Source organism: Rhinoderma darwinii, chromosome 2 (assembly GCF_050947455.1).
Source record: "Rhinoderma darwinii isolate aRhiDar2 chromosome 2, aRhiDar2.hap1, whole genome shotgun sequence".
In the NCBI taxonomy this organism is placed as follows: domain Eukaryota; kingdom Metazoa; phylum Chordata; class Amphibia; order Anura; family Rhinodermatidae; genus Rhinoderma; species Rhinoderma darwinii.
In genome coordinates, this window is record NC_134688.1 from 83971951 (window position 1) to 83991441 (window position 19491).

Sequence of the window (19491 nt, forward strand, 5' to 3'; positions counted from 1 at the left end):
ATGGCACATACAAAAAATATGGTGATATCCTGTTCCTTGTAAAACCCGCTCAAAAAACAAGGGGCACTCCCTCCGTTTGGAGAAAAAAAGGTTCAAGCTGCAGAGGCGACAAGGCTTCTTTACAGTGAGAACTGTGAATCTATGGAATAGCCTACCGCAGGAGCTGGTCACAGCAGGGACAGTAGATGGCTTTAAAAAAGGGTTAGATAATTTCCTAGAACAAAAAAATATTAGCTCCTATGTGTAGAAATTTTTCCTTCCCTTTTCCCTTCCCTTGGTTGAACTTGATGGACATGTGTCTTTTTTCAGCCGTACTAACTATGTAACTATGCAACTATGTGTGAACTTACCCATAGAATTTAAAGGGAAGTTGTCGCTAGAATTTTTTTTTCAGTTAAACAATTATTATAAGTGATTACACATTGTTTTAATTTTTTCACAAGTCAAGAAAATATTATAAATTAGATTCTAATTTATAACATTTCCATCTGCTGGCCACTAGAGGGAGCAGTTCCCAAAATTACAGCATGGTCACTGTGGTAAAGCAACCTCATTGCTTTATGCTGCATATTTGGGGTGGACACACTCTCCTCTAGTGTCCTCACACAATCCCCCCTCCCTTATTCTGGCTAGTGCCAGGAAAAGGAAGGGTTTGAATCTTCAAACCTCCTACACTGTGTGCCGCCATTTTCTGAGCGACTGCACAGTGTAGAAGGATTAGATACAGGGCTCAGCAGACAGTATCACACGAACATAAATTACCTGCCGCCTCCGCTCCTATTCCTTGCGCCTGAACATATGGGCAGAAGCTGCAGCCAGAAGTCGTCATCTGACTGTCCGGCAGCAGCTTCCGGTCCACATGAAAATGGCGCCGGATTTCGCTCTGCGAACGAGCGTCCTTTTGGTCTGTGTGGGAGCTGCGCATGCGCCGTTCCCACACAGACGGCGTACGCTGCAGTGAATGGAACGGCTCCCGTTGGCATTCTCTATGGGGATGTATGTGCCGTATTACATCTGTGTGTAGTTAATCGACACATACAGAGATGAAAAAAAAAAAACGGACAGCCCCCATAGAGAAGTAAAAGTAAGAACAATGTAAAGAGTAGAACATGAGAACACAAATAAATAAAATTTATGTTGATATCATATTAAAAGCAATATAATAATTTAAAAAATTCATGACACCTTCCCTGTAAGTGGCAGGAAATCGCTGATAGAGCTTTTCTTTATGGGTCTGTTCACACACGGCAGATTCATTTCAGCATTTTCTGTGACTGTCCCGTTCATCTGAGTGGGGTTTGCAGAACAATTTACATGTATGGAACGGATTTTCAATCGCAGACATTATTGCAACAAATCGACCACCTGTGAATATAACCGAATTGAGCTCAATCTACCCGGGGTCAGATAATAGAGGAAGCGCAATAATATCAGACACATCCCGCCGGTCGCCGCAGATCATAGATCCCGGTATACGAGCCGCAATCCTCAGTCTACACTACAGTTCTGAGCGCTACTATGGGCAAACTCCCTGACTATCCATGGAAGGAACGGTTCCCGGAAGTATTGGGTTTGCACTTTTATCCTTTCCGCCCCCTAGTCTATTTGGTTCCACATGGTGTGGCGGGCCTTGCAGTTCCGCACCGTCCATCTGCTCTGCCGCGCCAGCTTCTCCATCACTGCAGGCGGCTTTCCACCACTCTTGATGCCTGAAGACCCAAAGCGGCCCCGGCGGGAGGAACGACTCATGGCGCCGAAAATCGGCACCCACGACGGGACCTTCCACTGCGACGAAGCGCTGGCGTGCTACCTGCTGCGGGCGCTGGAGCCCTATAGAGTAAGACCATAATGACATATTCCTGGCACATCGTGTATTCCCGCCTTATTACTCTTCCTGCACTCCTTTTATACGTGCTGGCTCGGGACATGGACGATGTGGGTGAACGTTGTATGACATTAAAACTTCAATATAGTTCTCCTGGTATTTATAAATAAAGTTTATTGAAATGAACAATGTATGTTTTAGAGCGTTGTCCCAAAGTTCATGGTACTGGTTTGTCTAGTTCTTTAGGGGCATGTTTACTTCTACTTGGCGCTGAGCGTTATGCCATTTTGTAATTTGTGTATAGTGCGCAATAGGAATACGCCACAGCTAGTGAAGCCGGTTGTAGCTGCCATAGTTTGGCACCAATTTTCGGACTTGAAATCCACAAAAGTCTTTACACATTACGCTGGAAAATTGGCACCGGGTTGTTAAAGGATCTTTTTTAGCCCCTTAAAAGGAACCTGTCAGCAGGTTTGACCCCTTATACACTATTCCCACCATGCTGTAGAAAATGTGGCGCCACAGACCTCAGAAAACGAACTTATAAAAATGAACGTGTCGTGTGCCAATTGGGGCTGAAGAGTCCGCTGGCCTTATCCAGATCTCCCAAGTGTCCGGCTGTGTCCAGCCCGTGTTTGCTTGATAGATGTGGCTGACGCCTCCTATATATCATAAGGCCTCTCCAAATCTAGTTAGATGGAGAACAGTGCATGCGCAGAATGAAAATGAATACTCTGCCCACAGCAAGGAATTCACTTGTACCATAATTCATTGAACCCGTGCAAGCGCATTGTGAATTACACTTGGCAGCTCTGGGTTCACTTTATCAGACAGTTGCAGGTCCATAGAGCGTTGCAGGTCCATAGTCTACAGCGACGTCTTTTGGCGTCGCTGTGGAAAAGGCTGATGGCATCCTCTAAGCAGGAGCTGTAACTTACACCTCCTGAACTTAGACAAGCTTACTGAATACAGCTGTGATAGGAAAACCCAGCTATTTAACCCTTTGATTGCCAAAATCCGTTACCCTGGCATGATCAATTGGGACTCTCCTCTTCGATCGCATCACCGGAAACTCGGTAATGTGATCGGAGACTGGGGGAACCCTCTGCAGTCAGCTCTGGTGACCTAGAAAGGACTGGGCTGTCTGCTCAGAATGCCTTATTGCACACTTTGTGCTGTATATGTACTGTCATAGTGACACAGTATAATGTATTAGTATAGAGGAGTATGCGAATATAATATAAGTAAAAAATAAAGTTATCCCTTCGTGGGATTTAAAAAAAAAAAATGTAAAAATAAAAAAGGTCCAAAAAAAAGTCATCAAAAATATTTATTATAGTTATTACCTATACATTACAAAAACTCTACACATATTCGGTATCTACACGACCATAATAACGTGAACGGGATAATAAATAAACAAAAACAACAATGCTGAAATTTTTATTTCTTTTTTTCCTACATTCACGCCACAAAAATTGCTGTAACTGACACAGTAAAAAATGTTCTACCCCTAGACAGGCAGGAAAAAAGTCCAATTTCTTCCACAGAAAACAAGGCCTCATACAACCACGTCAATGAAAAATGCAAAAGTTATGACTGCTGAAATGCAGAGCGGCAAAAACGAAAAAAAAAATTAGCTGGTCATTAAAGTGTAGCTAAACGTTTGACGTGTCATAGTGACATGTCAGATGTTTGGATTGGTGGGGGTCCGAGCACTGAGACCCCCACCAATCACTAGAACGAAGCAGCTGAAGCACTCGTGTGAGCGCTGAGCTGCTTCGTGTCTGTTCAGCTTTTTCCGGAAAGCCGATGTATCGGAGTACGGGATCATAGACTTTCTATTGAGTCCGTACACCGATACATTTATTTACGGAAAAAGCCGATCAGACACGAAGCGGCTAACCGCTCACACGAGTGCTTCAGCTGCTTCATTCTAGCGATTGGTGGGGGTCTCAGTGCTCGGACCCCCACCAATCCAAACTTCTGACATGTCACTATGACATGTCAGAAGTTTGTCAAACGTTTAGCTACACTTTAACCCCTTCAGGACCAAGCTCATTTTGGCCTTCAGGACCAGACTCATTTTTTCAAATCTGACATATTTCACTTTATGTGGTAATAACTCCGGAACGCTTTTACCTATCAAAGTGATTCTGAGATTGTTTTCTCGTGACACATTGGACTTTATGATAGTGGAAAAATGTGGTCGATAAATTCAATATTTACCAGTGAAAAACACCAAAATTTGGTGAAAAATTGCAAAAATTTGCATTTTTCTAAATGTAAATGTATCTGCTTGTAAGACAGGCAGTTATACCACACAAAATTTTTGCTAATTAACATCCCCCATATGTCTACTTTAGATTGGCATCGTTTTTTGAACATCCTTTTATTTTTCTATGACGTCACAAGGCTTAGAACTTTAGCAGCAATTTCTCACATTTTCAAGAAAATTTCAAAAGGCTATTTTTACAGGGGCCAGTTCAGTTGTGAAGCGGCTTTTAGGGCCTTATATATTAGAAACCGCCAAAAAGTCACCCCATTTTAAAATCTTCACCCCTCAAAGTATTCAAAACAGCATTTAGAAAGTTTCTTAACCCTTTAAACGTTTCACAGGAATTAAAGCAACGTAGAGGTGAAATTTTCAAATTTCATTTTTTTTTTGCAGAAATTCATTTTTATTCTATTTTTTTTGTAACACAGAAGTTTTTACCAGAGAAACGCAACTCAATATTTATTGCCCAGATTCTGCAGTTTTTAGAAATATCCCACATGTGGCCCTAGTGTGGTAATGGACTGAAGCACCGGCCTCAGAAGCAAAGGAGCACCCAGTGGATTTTGGGCCTCCTTTTTATTAGAAAATATTTTAGGCTCCATGTCAGGTTTCAAGGGCTCTTTCGGTGCCAAAACAGTGGAAATCCACCAAAAGTGACCCCATTTTGGAAACTACACCCCTTGAGGAAATTATCTAGGGGTATAGTGAGCATTTTGACCCCGCAGGTTTTTTGCAGAAATTATTGGAAGTAGGCCGTGAAAATAAAAATCGTCATTCTTTCAAAGATTATGTAGGTTTAGCTAATTTTTTCTAATTTCCACGAGGACTAAAGGAGAAAAAGCACCACAACATTTGTAAAGCAATTTCTCCCGAGTAAAACAATACCTCACATGTGGTAATAAACGGATGTTTGAACACACGGCGGAGCTTAGAAGGGAAAGAGCGCCATTTGGCTTTTGGAGCTCAAATTTAGCAGGAATGGTTTGCGCAGGCCATGTCGCATTTGCAAAGCCCCTGAGGGACCAAAACAGTGAAAACACCAAAAAAGTGACTCCATTGAGAAAACTACACCCCTTGAGGAATCCATCTAGGGGTGTAGTGAGCATTTTGCCCCCACAGGTGTTTCATAGATTTTATTAGAATTGGGCAGTGAAAATAAAAAAAATCCTTTTTCTTCAATAAGACGTAGCTTTAGCTCCAAATTTTTAATTTTCTCAACAAATAAAGGAAAAAAAGAACCCCAACGCTTGTAAAGCAACTTCTCTGGAGTACGGCAATACCCCACACGTGGTCGTAAAATGCTGTTTGGGCACACGGCAGGGCTCAGAAGGGAAGGAGCGCCATTTGCTTTTGGTGTACAGATTTTGCTGCATTTGGTTTCTGGTCGCTATGTTGCATTTGCAAAGTCCCTGTGGGACCAAAACCGTGGATCCCCCCCAGAAGTGACCCCATTTTGGAAACAACACCCTCAAGGTATTCACCTAGGGGTGTAGTGAGCATGTTAACCCCACAGGTGTTTTGCAGAAATTCGTGTGCACACGATGTGGGAGAATGAAAATGGAAATTTTTCCTTAGATACGCCAATATGTGGTGCCCAGCTTGTGCCACCATAACAAGACAGCTCTCAATTATTATGCGGTGTTTCCCTGTTTTAGAATCACCCTACATGTGGCCCTAATCTTTTGCCTGGACATTCGACAGGGCTCAGGAGTGAAAGAGTACCATGTAAAATTGAGGCCTAATTTGGCGACATATAAAGTATTGGTTCACAATTGCAGAGGCTTTGATGTGAAATAATAAAAGAAACCCCTGAGAAGTGACCCCATTTTGGAAACTGCACCCCTCAAGGCATTTATTAAGAGGTGTAGTGAGCATTTTCACCCCACGTATCTTTTCCATAAATGATTGCGCTGCGGAAGGTACAAATGAAATAGTTTCCCTAGATATGCCAATTCAGTGTCAAATGTCATGCCCAGCTTGTGCCACTTTTTTTTTTATATACACCGTTCACCGTACGTTATAAACTACATGTTACCTTTATTCTGCGGGTCAGTACGATTCCGGCGATACCAAATTTATAGAACTTTTTTATAACTTTTTGCACAATAAAATTACTTTTGGAAAGAGAATGTATTTTTTCTGTTGCCATGTTGTGAGAGCCATAACTTTTACATTTTTTCGTCGATGGAGCTGTGTGAGGGCTTGTTTTTTTTGCGAGACGAGGTATAGATTTTATCGGTACCATTTTTGGATACATGCGACTTTTTGATCACTTTTTATTTCAATTTTTGGAAGACAGTGACCAAAAAAACAGTAATTATGGCAGTGTTTTTGAGGTTTTTTTTTTACGGCGTTCACTGCGCTGGATAAATAACATAATATTTTTATAGTTCAGGTCGTTACGGTCGCTGCGATACCAAATATGTATGGCTTTATTATTTTTTTCAATAATAAATGACTTATAAGGGAAAAAGGGCGATTGTGTTTTGTGTTATTATTTGAAACTTTTATTGTATGTTTTCCAACTTTTATTTTTACTTTTTTTACACTTTTTTTTACACTTTTCTTTAGTCCCACTAGGGGACTTGAATGTCCAACTGTTTGTTTGATGTTCTAATACATTGCACTACCTATGTAGTGCAATGTATTGGAACTGTCAGTTGTTCACTGACAGCAAGCCGATCAGGCTCCGCCTCTGGGCGGGGCCTAATCAGCTTACGTAATGGCAGACAGGAGTCCATTGTTAGGGCTCCTGTTGCCATGGTAGCAGTCGCCAGCCTTGCCATCGCATGGCAAGGCTGCCGATTTTCTACAAACCTCTAGGATGCAGCGGTCACAATGGATCGCTGCATCGAAGGGGTTAATGCCAGGAATCGGAGCTAGCTCCGGTTCCTGGCGATAGATCGGGGTGTCCGCTGTAACATACAGCGGACACCCACTGCTGATGACGCCGGCTCAGCTTCTGAGCCGGAAGCTGAGCCGGCGCCATCTTGCCGATGTTACCGGAAGCCTCCTGGGCCCCGCCGACGACGGGGCATAGGAGGATTCCGTTACAGGCTGATCGGGAGGTAAGCATTAGCCCTCCGATCGCCTTTGCAGCCACCGGCAACCCAGCGATCACGTTGCTGGGGTGCCGGTGGCTATAAACTCCTCACATGCTGCGATCTCTATTGAACGCAGCATGTGAGGGGTTAATCGGTCCGATCGGAGGCTAGCTCCGGTCCTGGCCGATACCTTAGGGTGCCAGCTGTAACATACAGCTGTCACCCGGTGGTGATGTCGCTGGCTCAGCTCCTGAGCTAGCTTCATCTCCATGACGTATATTTACGTGAAAAGGCGGTAAGCCACCGATTTTAATGACGTTTATATACGTGATCCGGCGGGAAGGGGTTAAGGGTTTAAGAAAAATCTGTGGCAGAGTAAATACAAAAAAATCATGTGAACGGAATTTTAACAAATCCTTTTCGCTACAATGTAACATGTGGTTGCTACAGTAAATCACCCAAGTGGCCATGCAGCATCAAAAATGGCAAGTGTGCACTTCTCCTTATCTGACACCATGCATTACTTGATGGACTATGGGAGGCGTTGTGTAGACAGGTCAATGTCCTGATGGTTCCTCCAGGATCTCCTTGCCACTAGAGTACCCCAGCATAGGGTGACACTTCATTTGTGCCATATATAACATTTTTTGGGTTATTTTTTTTTGTCCTATATTAGGATTCTGAGATTGTTAGGACCCGGGACCCGCAGCTTTTATCCCAGTGTGATGTTTTAGTCGATGTGGGTGGAGAGTATGATCCTTCCCGGAACCGTTACGACCACCATCAAAGGTGAAAGTACATCTATCTATAGTTCTCCAAGTCCATTTGGTGTTTTTTATTTTTTTTCTGGGCTTTGTAACTTTTACATCCTTTGAAATCTTGTAGATCTTTCTGTGAAACTATGAACAGCTTATATCCTGACAAGCCATGGGTTACCAAACTGAGCAGTGCTGGCCTGGTATATGCTCACTTTGGTGCACAGATACTAGCTACACTTCTAGGAACTGATGAAGAGGACCCTATTATACCTGTTCTTTATGACAAGGCAAGTGATACAAAATGAACATATTAACTTGTTTTAACCGCTTAATGACTATTCATTTTTTGATTTTTTTTTATCGACATTTCAAGAGTCAATATTTTTTTGATTTTTCTGCCGCCATAGGTGTAGGAGGGCTTGTTTCTTGCGGAACTAGCTACATTTTTTTCAATGGCACCATTTTTTGGTACAAATAATACATTGATTAACTTTTTTTTCGTGGGAGGGAAATTAAAAATTGCACAATAAAAGTACTATTAAACAAAAATTATTATGTTCCAAGAGTGATAACTTCTATATTTTTCTGTCAATGTGAGCTTATTTGCTATGGCAAACCATCAATGGCGGGCGATCGTGTGCCGATCATGGTAGACAGAGGGAGCCTGATCCATCTGTCAAACTGCTTAAATGCATTTGAGGGGTTAATCAGAGGTTTCTCCGATCCCGGCCGTTGCAGCTGGAGCTCGGCTGTCCGACACAGCCGGTCTCCCGCGGTGATCACACAGTTTCTGTGCCCACATGATCACCATAACGTACATGCACGTCGGAAATGTGGGAAGGAGACCCTCCCTGTGACATGCATGTACATGATAATGCATTAAGGGGTTAAAAGAAGTCAAGATATGTATGTGCTGTGTAAACATGATATTTCTGTTTCACAGATGTATGAGAATTTTGTCGAAGAAATCGATGCTATAGACAATGGAATATCACAGTTTGATGGAGAGCAGAGATACAATGTTACCTCCACCCTGAGCTCCCGAGTGGGACATCTAAACCCGCGCTGGAATGAACCTGATCAGGACACAGAAGTAATAACTTGTCATGGGGTTCCCTTGGTAAATTGAAAGTCTGGTGTCCGAGAGGCTTATTGCTCTAAGTATCTGGACCTGCTATTGTGGTTAAAGTTCTCTGAATGTATCCAATGTGAATGTATATGTTGCTGTGATGCTGCTTTCCTACGTCTTTTCCATACATATCCATTCGTTTATGTACATTCTGTTTTCATTGCAATGAGTGTGATCTTTTCATATGCCCTGTGAGTTCATTGTAATCCTTATAGTCACGTGACAAGTTTATATGTAGACACCAGCCCGACTTACAAAAATGAATGTGCCAAGTCCCCACTCCACTATGACCACCTTCAGAAGCAAACGGGTTTAGAACCTAAGACTTTTATGATTATTTTGGTCTCCCTTCTGTGCCATGTGTCTTTTCCTATTGTACAGGAATAATGCACACAGTGATGTCACAGTAGCTATGCACATAGAGATGTCACAGTACGGGGATAATATGCACAGTAATGATTCAGGATAGAAGGAATTCAAACAAAAAGGATATTGCAGCACAAGAATACTTTCCTTTCCTTGGTCTCCCAATGACCTCCATTACATTCTTCATTCTTCCCTTCTATCAGCCATAGACATCACTGTTACTCACCTCTACGTGCTTACTTTCTATGCCCCATGACTGCTATTCTTGCTACCTTAAAAGTTACACCCATGTACCTATTAAAAAGGAAAGCTAAACAATGTATTGATGTAATGTGCCTTTGCATCTGGGGTTCCCCTCCTGAACTTCTGTTCCTTATTAACGAAGTTATCTAGTCTAATCTACTATATGTGGATGGAGAACTATTGCTTTATTACACATTAACACAAACAATATTACTTTGTACTATTTTGTGCCCTAGCCATTTTTATCTTCACAATCACCTGTTCCCTATTCCTGTGCCCATCTCGGGGCAAGGAAATGGCATACCCATGTAGTGCCTGCAGGTGGCTGTATGGCCAGAATACGCTGACCGCAGTGGTGGTGGGCTGCAACAATCACTAATAATATTGTTTGTGTAATATTCTCAATTAACCCCTTCCCGCCGCAGCCACTTTTGGACCAAATGACAGAGCCTCATTTTTAAAATCTGACGTGTTACTTTATGTGGTAATAACTTCGGAATGCTTTACCTAGCCAAGTGATTCTGAGATTGTTTTCTCATGACATATTGTACTTTATGTTTGTGAAAAAATGTGGTCGAAAAATTAAATATTTTTTTATGAAAAACACCAAAATTTTGAGAAAAATTAGCATTTTTCTAAATTCAAATGTATCTGCTTGCAAGACAGATAGTTATACCACACAAAATAGTTACTAGTTAACATTTCCCATATGTCTACTTTATGTAGGCATCATTTTTTGAACATCCATTTTTTTTATTTTTATTTTTAGGACGTTACAAGGCTTATAAGTTTAGCAGCAATTTCTCACATTTTCAATAAAATTTCAAAAGCCTATTTTTTTTTTAGGGAACAGTTCAGATCTGAAGTGGCTTTGAGGGCCTTATATATTAGGAACCCCCACAAATCACCCCATTTTAAAAACTGCACCCCTTAAAGTATTCAAAACAGCATTTAGAAAGTTTCTTAACCCTTTATGCGTTTCACTGGAATTAAACCAAAGTGTAAGGGAAATTTGCAAATTTCACTCTCCTTTTTTTGCAGAAATTCAATTTTTCCTGTAATACTGACGGTTTTTACCATTGAAACACGACTGAATATTTATTGCCCTGATTCTGCAGTTCTTAGAAATATCCCACATGTGGCCCTAGTGTGCTAATGGACTGAAACGCAAGCCCCAGAAGCAAAGGAGCAGCTAGAGGATTTTTGGGCCTTCCTTTTCTTAAATTATATTTCAGGCACCATGTCAGGTTAGAAGAGGTCTTGTGGTGCAAAAACAAAGGAAACCCCACAAAAATGACTCCATTTGGGAAAATACACCCTAGAGGAATTCATCTAGGGGTGTAGTGAGCATTTTGACCACACAGGTATTTCATAGATTTCATTAGAATTGGGCAGTGAAAATGAAAAATTTCATTTTTTTTTCCACTAAGATGTATTTTTACCTCAAAATTTTTAATTTTCTCATCAAATAAAGGAGAAAAAGCACCCCAACATTTGTAAAGCAACTTCTCCAGAGTACGAAAATACCCCGTATGTGGTAATAAACTACTGTATGAATACACATCAGGGCACAGAAGGGAAGGAGCGCCATTTGGCTTTTGGAGAGCAGATTTTGCTGGATTGGTTTTTCTGCACCATGTCACTTTTGCAAAGCCCCTTAGGTACCAGTACAGTTGAAACTACCCGAAAGTGACTCCATTTGGCAAACTACACCCATTGAGGAATTCATCTAGGGGTGTAGTGAGCATTTTGACTCCACAGGTGTCTCATAGATTTTATTAGAAATGGGCAGTGAAAATGAAAAAATTAACTTTTTTTTTTTTTTTGCGAAAAGATGTAGTTTTAGCCTAAAATTTTGCATTTTCACAAGGACTATAGGAGAAAAGCACCTCAACGTTCGTAAAGCATTCTCTCCAGAGTAAGGCAATACCACACACGTGGTCATAAACTGCTATTTCGACACACAGCAAGGCTCTAAAGGGAAGGAGCACCATTTAGTATTTGGAGTGGAGATTCGTTTTTTGACACCATGTTGCATTGAGCTATAGTACCAGTACAGTGGAACCCCCTAAAAATTACCCCATTTTGGAAACTAGATCCCTCAAAGAATTTATCATGAGGTGTAGTGAGCATTTTGAACCCACAAGTGGTTTGCAAAAATGAATACACAATAGATGTTGCAGATTGAAAATTGCAGTTTTACACAGATATGCCATTTCAGTGCCCAGCTTGTACCACCGTAGACACACATCCCATAAATTGTTAAGCGGGTTCTCCAGAATACAGTAATACCCCATATGTGGTCATAAATTGCCGTTTGCATACACTGCCAGGCTCAGTTGGACCACCATTTGGCTTTTGAAGCGCAGATTTTGCTTGGTGTTTTACTGGTATTTCAGCTTATAATGTGGGGGTTTATGTAAGCTGGGTGGAGTACATCAGGGTATATGTAATCTGTGCGGAGTACATCAGGTCATACATTATAGGATGATGTAATAATGGGGTGAATGAATAATCCATAGATTAGTGTGGTACGCTTTGAACCAATCCTTTATGCAGAGGCCGGGTTTATTGGGTATTAGGGTATGTTCACACGGCCTATTTACGGACGTAATATGGGCGTTTTAACCCCCAAATTACGTCCGAAATTACGGCTTGAAAGCGTTGACAAACATCTGCCCATTGAAAGCAATGGGCTGATGTTTGTCTGTTCACACGAGGCGTATATTTACGCGTCGCTGTCAAAAGACGGCGCGTAAATAGACGCCCGCGCCAAAGAAGTGTCATGTCACTTCTTCAGACGTAAATGGAGCCATTTTCCATGGAAATCCAGCTCCAGTTACGTCTGTAATGGACGCGGCGTTCAAGCGCCTGCACATGCCGTTACGGCTGAAATGACGGGGCTGTTTTCTCCTGAAAACAGCCCGTAATTTCAGCCGTTACGGACGCTGCCGTGTGAACATACCCTTATACAAAATACCTGCGCTCCAGTATTGCCTAATCTTTGACTTCTTCACTAGCCCTATAAGCAGCACAAGGCCCTAAAGTATCCTCCTCTCCGCTGCATCTACAAGGTCCACCTGCGGGGTCCAGCAAATGGGTCCTAGCAGATGCCTGTCCGTTTTACACAGACAGGCACTAATACAAAAGTATTGCAGTGTATTATAAAAGTGATCGGACGATCGCATAGTGAAGTCCCCTAGTGGGACTAGTAAAAAAAAAGTTTAATAAAGTAAATGAAAAAAATGAAAATCCCATTTGTTTTCCCCTTACAAAATGCTTTATTAAAAAAAAAAACAATAAAGTAAGAAAAGTTACATAATTGGTATCGCTGCGTCCTTAACAACCCCAATTATAAAGTTATTACATTATTTAACCCGCACGCTGAATGCTGTAAAAAATAAAATAAAAAACAATGCAAAAATGACTGTGTAAAAATAGTAATATATGCAAAATATATATAAATTTGGTATCATTGCAATGGGTTTTTTTCTATTCTATTTTCTATTTTTTTTTAATAAAAGTTAATCAATAAATTCTATGTACCCCATAATGGTGCTATTAAAGGATACAACTTGTCCTGCAAAAAATAAGAACTTATACAGCTGTCGACGCAAAAATAAAAAAAGTTAACTCTTTGAATGAGACGATGGAAAACGTTAAAAATAGCTTGGTCATTAAGGTCTAAAATAGGCTGGTCACTAAGGGGTTAAGGGGAACTCCAGTGAAAGTATTATTGATCTGACATATGTACAGATACACCTATAAGATTGCATTGGTTAAAGGGGTTTTCCGGACATGGAGCGGTTTTTCATATTTGTGACCTATCCACAGAATAGGTCATTAGTATATGATCGGTGGGGGTATGACAACTGGAACCCCGCACCTATCAGCTGCTCCGGCTGCCTCTGGCCTCAAAAGTTATGCAGCGGACAGTGCCGGAAGTAGATAGCTCCATACACTGTATAGTAGCCATGCTGGGTTACTACAGCTCTGCTCCTATTCACTTGAACAGGAGCAGATTTGCAATACGGCTGCTATACTGTGACTGGACCCATCTGCTTCCGGCACAGACATCCGGTGCCCGGAGGCAGTCGGGACAGCTGATCTGTGCAGGGTCCGGGAGTTGGACCCCCGCAAATCATATAATGATGACCAATTCTGTGGCTGGGTTATCAGCTCAATAGCGAGCGCCGCATCGGAGTGGTTTTGGAGAGCGGGAGGGAGCTCCCTCTCATCCTACCAACACCCTGCGATAGGATCGCCGAGTGTCTGTGTCTCCGATGGCAGCCGGGGTTCTAATAAAGGCCCCCAGGTCTGCCTGTAGTGAATGCCAGCTATGTCATGCCAGTGGCATGGCCTAGCAGATGCCTGTCTGTTTTAAACGGAAAGGCAGTAATACACTGCAATACAAAAGTATTGCAGTGTTTTATAAAAGCGATCGGAGGATCGCATATTAAAGTCCCCTAGTGGGACTAGTAAAAAAAAGTTTAATAAAGTTAATAAAAAAAAAATGTGAAAGAAAATGAAAAACCCACTTTTTCCCCTTACAGACTGCTTTATTATTAAAAAAACAAAACTAAATAACATAAAAAGTTGCACATATTTAGTATCGCCGCTTCCGTAACGACCTCGACTATAAAGCTATTACATTATTTAACCTGCAGGGTGAACGCCGTAAAAAATAATATAAAAAAAACTATTGAAAAATTGCTGTTTTCTGTGAATCCTGCCTTAAAACAAATGTGATAAAAAGTGATAAAAAAGTCGCATCTACTCCAAAATGGTACCAAAAAAACGACAAGTCGTCCCGCAAAAAAAATCATACAACTGCGTCGGCGGAAAAAAAAAAAAAAAGTTATGGTTCGTCAAATATGGAGACAAAAACAAATAATTTTGAAAAAAGTGTTTTTACTGTGTAAAAGTAGTAACATACAAAAACTATACAAATTTGGTATCGTTGCAATCGCAACAACCTCCTGAATATAGTTATTGGGTTATTTATACCACACGGTAAACTGCGTAAATTTAGGACGCAAAAAAGAGTGGCAACATTTCTGGGGTTTTTGCTATCCCACCCCAAAAAAAAAATCTTTCATTAAAGTTAATCAATAAATTCTATGTACCCCTAAATGGTGCTATTAAAAAATACAACCCGTCCTGCAAAAAACAAGACCTTTTACAGCTAGGTCGACGCACAAATAATGAAGTTATAGCTCTTGGAATGCGACGATGGAAAAATGTAAAAAATAGCTTGGTCATTAAAGGGTTAAGTTAACCACTACTTCGCAGAATAATAGCCTCCATAGAGCACTCAAGCTCCTTTTGGCACTTCTCATAACCGCTCATACGGACAATCTGCTGTGCCTGTTTAAACAATGAAGGGAACACAAATGCTTCGGCCCCTTCATTGTGCTGATTGGCCGGGGTCTAAGAGGCCATACATTTTTAAGTCCCAGAGAACCCCTTTAAGTATCTCAGTATGACTTACTAACAAGGTAGATCTCAGAGATCATAGCGGAGTACATGGCAGTGTTACTGCATCTAAGCTGCAGGAGAATGTTAGTACAGATTTGCTCTTCATATGCATTGCACTGTGTTATGTGAAGGAGATGGCAGAGATTGCGGAGCTTTACAATGTTAGGTGGGTGTCTAAAATATATAGTGTGTTTTCTGTCACTTGGAGCTCACACATAAATTTATATTTAAGGGTGGATTTAAGAAGGCAATGGAAATGGCTGGTACGGAGTTTGTGTCACGCTTGGACTTTTACCACCGATCTTGGTTGCCGGCTCGTGCTTTGGTGGAGGAAGCCATCAGACAGCGATTCCAGGTTTAGTATCTACTTTGCTGAGGCTGTAATGAGGCCAGTCCTGGGATATAGTATGTGCTTATCAAGGTTTATGCCTCTAGGGGCAGTAATAAGCAGTGCATTGATGATAACTGATATGTCTCTTGCAGGTGGATAACAGTGGAGAAGTAGTGGTCCTAGCCCAGGGTGGATGCCCTTGGAAGGAGCATTTATTCCAGGTCGAAAAGGAAATAAGTCTGGAGAAACAAATTAAATATGTGATCTATCCAGACCAGAGCGCTAAGTGGAGGGTACAGTGTGTTCCCACAGGTCCAAACACCTTTTTGAATCGGTAAGTAATAATAACTTCTCATAAAACACAATATATAGGTCCACATGTTGTAAACCTACTCTTACATATCTGCGAATTGCTTTAACAGCTATTTCCTAAAATATAAGCATTACAGAAATTGCTTTTCTTTTCCGTGTCAAATGGAAACAGAAGACCTTGGTTATAACTTCTGCCACTAGGAGGTGGACACTAAGTAGAAAAGTGTTAGCCCCTCCCACCAGCTGTACCCCTCCTGTAGTTTTATCTTCATGTCTATAGGAGGCCGTTCCATCTACTGTTCAGGCCCCCCTGCTATCCTTGTGCGCAAACGCTGCCTTCATTGCTGGACCGCCGGCCACACTACTAAATTTAGTCCCCAGCTTCTTCTCCCCATATGCTGAAACTTTGGTGGTGGGACTTCAGCAGGGTGTCCAGGCACAGAGCAGTTCGCTACTTCTTTTAAATTAAATTTTTTACCTATCCACAGAATACAGTAGGTATATGATCTCTGGGGGCCCCACCACTAGGACTCCCACTATCTCTAATCCTCTGTTCCTCCTCCCGTTCTAGAGATCGTTGGGTGTCCCAGTGAATAGATGATCAATGTTCATTGTTTGGAGAACCCCTTAAAGCATTGTCAGATATCTACATTTCAATGGCAGGGTGTGTTGACTAAAAAGAGAAAAATTGTAGAAGGATCAGAAGTCCTGGTCTTCCTGTTTTATTTTGGGGGAAGAATTGATAACACGGTTCTTGTTCACCTGCCTAGGCTTTCTCTACCCGAGGACTGGCGTGGGCTTCGAGCAGATGACCTCTCCTCTGTCAGTGGCATTTCTGGTTGTATCTTTGTTCATGCCAGTGGCTTCATTGGTGGAAACGAGACTCAGGAAGGCGCTCTGGAAATGGCACGGAAAGCACTGACGTCCTAGAGTTGTTACTTTGTATTTAAGGCTAGGATATAGCCAATGGCATCATGCAGAGCGGAGAATATGACAACTTCTATTTATACTATGTGACATCAGTAAATATTTTTGTATTCTATGCTTGTCTGTATCATCAGTTATTTTTCGACCTGTCCATATGTAAGCGTGTTTGCGACCGTTTATGTACGCTTTATCACACACATACACAACCTGCAGCCCTAAACAGGATGGTCAGTCTCTCTTATTTTGTCCCTTAAAGGGGTTGTCCACGACCGGACAAATGATGACCTATGCACAGGATAGGTCATCAGTATATGATCCGTGGGACTCCGGCACCCGGACCCCACACCGACCAGCTGCTCCTGCTGCCTCCGGGTCCATGACGGAAGCAGATGGCACTGGTCACGGAATAGCGGCAGAACTGCTGCTATGCAGTGGTCGGAGCCATCTGCTTCCGGCTTCAACTACTGCATACCCTTCAAAACATCCGGCAGCCGGAGTGGCTGATCAGTGCAAGGTCCGGGTGTCGGACTGATGACCTATGCTGTGGATAGGTCATCCGTTGCGTGGATGTGGACAACCCCTTAAATGCTAAGTGCCTCAAACATTTAGATTAGGACTACATGGTGTTCTCTGCAGTAATGATGCTGCTACAGTAATAGGATAGTATGCTTTTTCTGACAATCATATTTCTCTGGCTATGTTCACACGTTGCGGCATTGCTGCAGATTTGTGCGTGGGACGCAGCAGAAAGCAGTAGCTGCAAAGTGGATGAGATTTGAACAAACTCATCCATGTGCTGCTGAAAAATTTTTGTGCTAAAATTGTCCTGCGGTACGGATTTTTAAATGCGCAGCAGGTCAATTTATGCTGCGGATTTGTTTTACGAAGTTCAATGGGTAGTCAAATTCTGCAACAAATGGCAAAGGGTTCAGACTTTGCTACGGATTTTTCTGTGGATTACCTACGGATCCGCTGCAAAATCCACAAGTCCCAAAACAAACCCATACTATTTTCAAAGTTTAAAATAAGACTCCTCACCCCTTGGCGCTGCTGAGTCAATGCATCCCTGGTCCCCCGGCTGGCCTCTGTACACTCGACCTCCTGTGATGACATTTCGTCACGTGACCGCTGCAGTCAATCGCAAACTGCAACGGTCATGTGACGAAACGTCATTACAGGAGGTCAGCACTAAATACGCACGATTGGATATACCGCTATGCTTTTCCCTTGGACTCCCTCTGGATTTGCTGCTGAAGTTTTCTGCAGCAAATCCGGTACATGTGGATGTACCGTTTTTGTTCCATCTATTCGGCTTGGCTGTTTCTGTAAGACTTAGACATTGAAAGAAGCGGGAATCACATTCTAGACCGCGCCGTTTCATTCAAGCTCCTCAGTGTGGGTGATTGTGGTGAAGAAGTTCGGGGACTCCCGTATTCGCAATCGGTGTGGTTCCCAGCGTTCCAACAAGTATTACCTATCTTGTGAATAGGTGATAGTCGATTCTGGTACAACCCCTTTGATTAAGAACCGCAAGGTTTGAAACGCATAAGCGTGTGGGACCTGTGTACTCACCATGTCTATTTGCAATATGATCTTTTTAAGGAATTTTTGATTAAAAGAAAATCCTTAATATTGAAGGGCTGGACAATACTACTTTATTTTCGAGTATTGCCTTGGGGCCAACAGGGATTCTGTGCACGCACTAGAAACTTGGTTCTCATTGCCTGTGACTGCCATCTGGACCAGGTGAGCTTTTTTTTCAATTGTTTAATGGTGCAACCCCTTTAACTCTGATTCAGAATAAACTGATCTAAGTGTATACATAGCTTTACACCTTATAAAAGTATTTGCCAAATGCAAATGTCCCCTATAATTACACATTTGTCACAATGAATGATTTCTGTTCTTTAAAACAATGTGCTATTAAAGGAAACCTAAGTAAATCTATCCCTTGCTTTCTTATGCAGTGATAGCTAAAAATATATATGAGAGTAACTAACTTGTCATGCTCTTTAATCTGTGCTGTTCTAAATTATTAGGAACTGTGCAACCCCTTTAAGACGTCACTTAAAATTTAGTTAGGACTCTTGCTCACAGCTATATTATCGCTCCGTACAAACTCTTGAATTGCAGAGCTGTAGTATTGCGCTCAAACAAGTGTATGGACTCTTGCTGTACCTCCCATATACATCGAATTCCATATGGAGGTTTTCTTCAAGATTCCATACAAATACCAGAGAAAAAGGACATGTTTCATCGGATGCAGTATGTATTCTATCCTAAAAGTATTGCTTCCCTGAACGCTCGGCAGACAATGGAGCCTGTACAGCAGCACAATGTGGCTGCTTGACTGTCATGAGCCAATAAAGTGGTTTTCCCACAATTAGCCTTTAGCACACCTACCACCAGACCCCTGTCCCTCCTCACTGCACAATCGCGGTGGCAAGGATTTTGAATGGAATGGCGGCCGCTCCATTCAAAGTCTCATCTGTATCCGTTGGCCTCATAGACATTGAATAGAGCAGCAACGCACATGCGCGACCGCTGCTCCATTCAAAATCATCTTTCACTGCAATTGTCCAGAGAGTAGGCAAATGGGTTGGGATTCCTGTTCTAGAGATCAGTGGAGGGACCACCAACAATCATACATTTATCCAGGGCCGGTGATAATGTGGGGGAGGAAGCAAACTGGGCCTATAAGGCGCTGGGAACTCCCTGTGCAGGACAGCGTGATAACATCACTGCAACACGTTGGTCTGCGCAAGCGTCCCGCCCAGAGGATGTGCGGGAATGGGGTAAG

General features: G+C 42.1%; 1 protein-coding gene across 2 annotated transcripts; it reads left to right on the forward strand.

Moving 5' to 3' along the window:
- The first annotated feature begins 1582 nt into the window (after nucleotides 1–1582).
- Nucleotides 1583–16806, forward strand: MYG1 (MYG1 exonuclease). Of its 2 annotated transcripts, none has more exons than XM_075851841.1 (7): nucleotides 1583–1837; nucleotides 7824–7936; nucleotides 8033–8192; nucleotides 8849–9025; nucleotides 15354–15476; nucleotides 15605–15786; nucleotides 16535–16806. In XM_075851841.1, exons 1-7 carry the CDS (start codon nucleotides 1616–1618, stop codon nucleotides 16692–16694), a joined length of 1137 nt encoding a protein of 378 aa, XP_075707956.1. In that variant the 5' UTR covers nucleotides 1583–1615; the 3' UTR covers nucleotides 16695–16806. The 2 variants fall into 2 exon arrangements, with proteins under 2 accessions (XP_075707956.1, XP_075707957.1); XM_075851842.1 differs by having other exon boundaries at nucleotides 8849–8998.
- The last annotated feature ends 2685 nt before the right edge of the window (nucleotides 16807–19491 follow it).

Coding starts and splice junctions, on each gene's coding strand:
- MYG1 (XM_075851841.1), top strand. CDS start 1,616: ATGGTGTGGCGGGCCTTGCAGTTCCGCACCGTCCATCTGCTCTGCCGC. Junction 7,937..8,032: donor CGTTACGACCACCATCAAAG/GTGAAAGTACAT, acceptor GAAATCTTGTAG/ATCTTTCTGTGAAACTATGA. Junction 8,193..8,848: donor TACCTGTTCTTTATGACAAG/GCAAGTGATACA, acceptor TCTGTTTCACAG/ATGTATGAGAATTTTGTCGA.